General features: G+C 38.5%; 1 protein-coding gene across 1 annotated transcript; it reads left to right on the top strand.

The window, feature by feature from the left end:
• Positions 1-2,884: 2,884 nt before the first annotated feature.
• On the top strand, positions 2,885-4,246 carry LOC111884355 (zinc finger CCCH domain-containing protein 2). The gene has a single exon (XM_023880662.3). It carries the CDS (start codon positions 2,952-2,954, stop codon positions 4,101-4,103), a length of 1,152 nt encoding a protein of 383 aa, XP_023736430.1. The 5' UTR covers positions 2,885-2,951; the 3' UTR covers positions 4,104-4,246.
• The last annotated feature ends 729 nt before the right edge of the window (positions 4,247-4,975 follow it).

Raw genomic sequence — 4,975 nt, forward strand, 5'->3', positions numbered from 1 at the left:
TGTTTTTTGAAAAGTTTAAATTGATTGGAATTTTTAGAGCGTTACAATCTGGCTCAGTTTTCATACTTATGATCATACGATCCTACGATCAAGATGACGATTTTGACAACTTGGATGTCTTCCATGTCATGTGATGTTATTGTCTACATCATAGTGCGGTGTTGTGGATACAGAGCAGAAAGATGGCAAGAAAAAATTTGTCGTTCTCGCATGACTATGGACTTTGTTGCTAATGGAGATAATGCCTACCGCCAACAATAGAGGCCATGTTAGTTACCACCAGCAACCATCTCATCCACTTCAATCAACCTTACGTCACTATAAGAATGTATGACGACAACATCTATGCCGACGACACCGGAACAAATAATGCTATGTCGACGACTTCTCGTCGGGATAGGGTTTACCAACTTAATTTGACTTGCGAACCTATGACGACGATTTGTCGTTGCCATATATTTGGATGGAAGGAATAGTAATTTATGCGGTTTCTGAAAGCCTATATCAACGATATGTCGTCGGTATAGGTTGCGTAAATTATCATTTCTATTTAATTATATGAAGTGGTGTAGAAAATAGAAATAACATTGTTTTCTCGGGAGCAATCTCGACAACATGACATCGAAATACAATGTGGCTATCCGCGTGGAACTCTGTCCTGACGACATGACGTCAACATAAATAAGTTTTTAATTTTTTTTATTTGTTAGATAATCAAACGACGTAGTATTCATTAAACCTATACTGACGATTTATCGTCGGCATAGGGTTTAACCTGAATGGGAGCATTAATCAATGCTTCAGTTACAACGGTGCATCCAAAGACGATTTCTCTCTTGATCTCTCAGCGATGAACGGGGAGAGAGAGAGAGAGAGAGAGCATCAATCGATCAAGGCTAGAAAAAAGGTACATGTACTGACACTACAAGAAAAAAAGTAATTAGCAGCGACAAAAGTCACCGGTCAAGGCTAGAAACGTCGCCGATAAAGGCAATAGCGGCGACACGTCGCCTTTAAAAAGTCGTTAATACTGCTCTATCGCTATTGCTCAAAATGTTGTCGGTAAAGATATTTGTCGCCACTAATGCTCTTGTCGCGGTAATACCCTATGTTGCCACTAATACCCTTGTCGCCGGTAAGTCCTTCTGTCATCAGTAATAGTGTCGCGGATAATAATATTTTTAATTTTTTTTAGATCAATGTTTTTTGGTGCAAAAAACCCGATACATAACGACATTAAATGCACCAATATGTAACCAAATTCACATACATATATCAAATGCACACATATACCACATATACATAAAATACACATACATTCACATACATATTATACACATATACATACACCAAATACACATTTTCACATATATACACCAAATCGAAATACATATATCAAATACACATAAATTTTGCAATTAATCTCCAAAATCACAATGAATAGAACTTGTAGTGACTAGAAACTAACAATTGGTGCAGTAGTGGTGGTAATCATCGCCGGTGACAACAACACACCCGACGGTAGCCTCGGTGACTGTGGAAGAAAAATATATGTTGAAACAATATTTTTGCAACTAATCACAAATACAAGTGAAAATCAACGGTAAAAGAGAAGGAAAATGAGAAATTAGGAAGAAAAACACGAACATCGGAGCAAATCGATAGCAGCAATGCCTAAATTAATGTCACAATGGAATCGTCGGAGATGTCGAAGTGGGGAGTTTCCAGTGGCCTAAAGATGTCGCCGATATGTCTTCTAGCCTTCGGGAAAGGCCGATTAAGCGAAAGTCGTCGGAGGAAAAAGGAAAAAAATGCATAGAAATGAGAGCTGAAAGTAGAAAGAGGAAGTGTTATCTGCGTCAATCTTTAGCGATGACAATCAATAGCGGCGACACTTAAATCTTTAGCGGAAACAATGACCAATAGCGCCGATAACTAATGAGAGAACTTATGCAGTGTCTTTTTTTCCAACCTTTAGCGGCGACTTTTTGTCGCCGGTATTGGGTTTGTGCGAAAACGAGGTCTAGCAGTTGGATTAAATACTCAGTAGGACGGTTGGGGTTTACCAGAAGGGGATAACACGTATTCAATTAACAAGATATTACCGGCGACGCCTTTATTGGCGACAAAGACTTTTAAAGGCGACAAAGTGTTGTGTCACCGATAAAAGTCATTGTCGCCGTTAAAGGCATTATCGATAATGTGTTGATTTCTTGTAGTGTGATTTGTGTTGTAGTCTTTTTTTCATTTTATTTTTTTCATAACCTTCTTTCTCCTCTAGCTTCTAAGTACTTAAATAAGGTTTGCCTAAATTTCCAAAAAGAACAAGAATGAAAATAATTACAAGTTTTATTAAACCCGGCATTTGATAATTTTATAGTCAAAATCATTACTCAAGTATTTTCATCCATTTCACTTTGTATATGTTCTAGACTGCGATTTATATGTTTACGTTGATCGTTTGAACATATGCTTTGAACATATGCTAAAAGACAACATTTACTTATTCCTTACATCTATAATACTCTAAATATATTATTACTTCTTTTACCAAAAGTAAGATAAAAACACTTTAAATTTTACAGATAGAGTAATATTTTTGTTTGGACATTTATGCAAAGGGAAGAATACAAAAACGAGACCACGGTACATGAATACAAAAACGAGACCACGATACATGAACCATAATAAATAAAAAGGTGACGACAATAAAAACAAAACAACCAAACCACTTTAACCCAAAACCAATTTTAGAGTTTGTGTGTTTTGGTTTTGCATGCAATACCCTCTCTATCGAGCTGCCACATACTCCCCTCTGCATGCTTTCCTTTTACACCATTTGGCCACGCACACCCACATCGTCCTCGTCATCTCCTTTTTCTCTGTCACTATAAATACCCATCTCCTTCCATTCATCTTCTTCACTCAAACCCTAATTCTCTCTTTCACACATGCAAAACACAGAAGAGGTCATGGCAAGTGGATGCCTTGAACAACACAGATTCCATCCTTCCCACCAAATCTATCTTGCCAGCAAAAAGTCACTCAGGGATATCGATATCCCACCCCGCAAGCTCCTCAGCCGCCGTGCCTCCGCTTCCTCGCAGGAGGCCCTCATAGACAGCATGTATCATCAGCAGCAGAATGAATCTCCCAGGGTTCTTCCCGAGGAAACACTCTTCAAGAAATTCTTGCCTTACAACTCCGGTGTGGATTCTGATGAAGATGCCGATCCCTACTCTGCTGATCATTTCCGTATTTATGAGTTCAAGGTTCGCAAGTGTACCCGTAGCCGATCTCATGACTGGACTGACTGTCCCTTCGCTCATCCTGGCGAAAAGGCTCGCCGGAGGTGTCCTCGTCGGTATAATTACTTGGGTACAGTGTGTGCAGACTTCCGTCGTGGGAGCTGCAGCCGTGGTGATTCGTGTGAGTTTGCTCATGGAGTTTTTGAGTGTTGGCTACATCCTTCTCGCTACCGAACTGAAGCGTGCAAAGACGGGAAGAACTGCCAGCGCAAGATCTGCTTTTTCGCTCACACCCCGCGTCAGCTCCGAGTGGTGCCACCGGAGACGACGGTTCCAGCGAAGAAGCATCATTCGGAGACGTGTCATTGTTGTGCCCATTGTCGGTGCCTTTCAAGTGTCCATCACATCAATTCGCCTACCTCCACTTTGAACATTGATATCGACAGCCTTTCCCTTTCGCCACCTGCATCTCCGCCCTTCTCTCCGGCCAGATCCGGAGCAGGGTTCTCCCCTATTTCCCGATTTGCAGACAGGCTAGCTAGAGCCGAGTCCTTGGGGATGACCCAATTTGGAAACAACAGTTGTATGCAGAATGAGTCGATGAATGAGCTGATCAGCAATCAGTCGCTAACTGAACTGATGAGATCTATGGAGGCCATGTCTGTGGAGGAGAATATGAATATGAACTCGCAGTGGGTAGATGAGTGCTTCAACAACGGGTGTGGTGGTGTTTATGATTTGTCTGATTCAACTCCGACTTCATTCTCGAGGAGCAGCAGTTCAAGCCAGAATGTTTACAATGACAGCCCCGTAAATGGTCCAGATCTTGGATGGGTGAATGATCTTCTGACATAGACGAATCAGATTTATGGGTGGTGTAAATTAAGAGGAAGATGTGGCGGATTATTTGAAGTTATTATTTTGCTTTTATGATTATGAATATTATGTGTATTGTTGGTTTTTGATGTGAAATAAAATCTAATCAGTAAGTTGTTCAATTACAAATGCAAGAAATAAATTTGGAGTTTTACATAAAGATCCCATGAGAGGTGTGTCTCGGAGTCTTAGTTGGATTTGCTACATAACTTATTTTTCTTACAACTCAATCTGTTTAATTAGTTATTTTTTACATGCGTCTCGGTTAAATTTGTTCCACAAACTATTTTTCATTTAATTTAATTTGTTGCATATGTTATTTTTCCTTAGGGTACTTAATTGACGTGTATGATTTGTACATGTGAGTAAGCATTCATCCGACAATTCTAAGGTCCATTAGAGCATCACAATCCATAGTTTAATATAGTTTAATAGAAGATGCAACCAATAATCACAATCCCTTATCCATAGTTTAATAGAAGAGACAATCAATAATCACAATCCATAGTTCAATGGAAGATACAATCCATAGTTTAATTTAATAGTTTAGGAGATACAGTCCATAGTTTCATAATTTACTAATAATTTCATAACATAATAAAAGGGGTCGAATATATTTAATGGATTGAACTATTTAGTTAGTATTTAATGGATTAAATTTAATTATAGTAGAATATCATGTTAATGGAAAAAAAGGCGTATTTAACTGAACTTTTTAGATGAAATGGTGGACAAAAAACCAGTTAGAATTTTCTTAAAGTTCAAAAATGGTTATATAAAGTCGATCGTATGAAAAATATAATAATGATAATAATATAACAGTTTATTAAACTTTATAGAATTCAAATACA

This window comes from Lactuca sativa, chromosome 3 (assembly GCF_002870075.4).
Source record: "Lactuca sativa cultivar Salinas chromosome 3, Lsat_Salinas_v11, whole genome shotgun sequence".
In the NCBI taxonomy this organism is placed as follows: domain Eukaryota; kingdom Viridiplantae; phylum Streptophyta; class Magnoliopsida; order Asterales; family Asteraceae; genus Lactuca; species Lactuca sativa.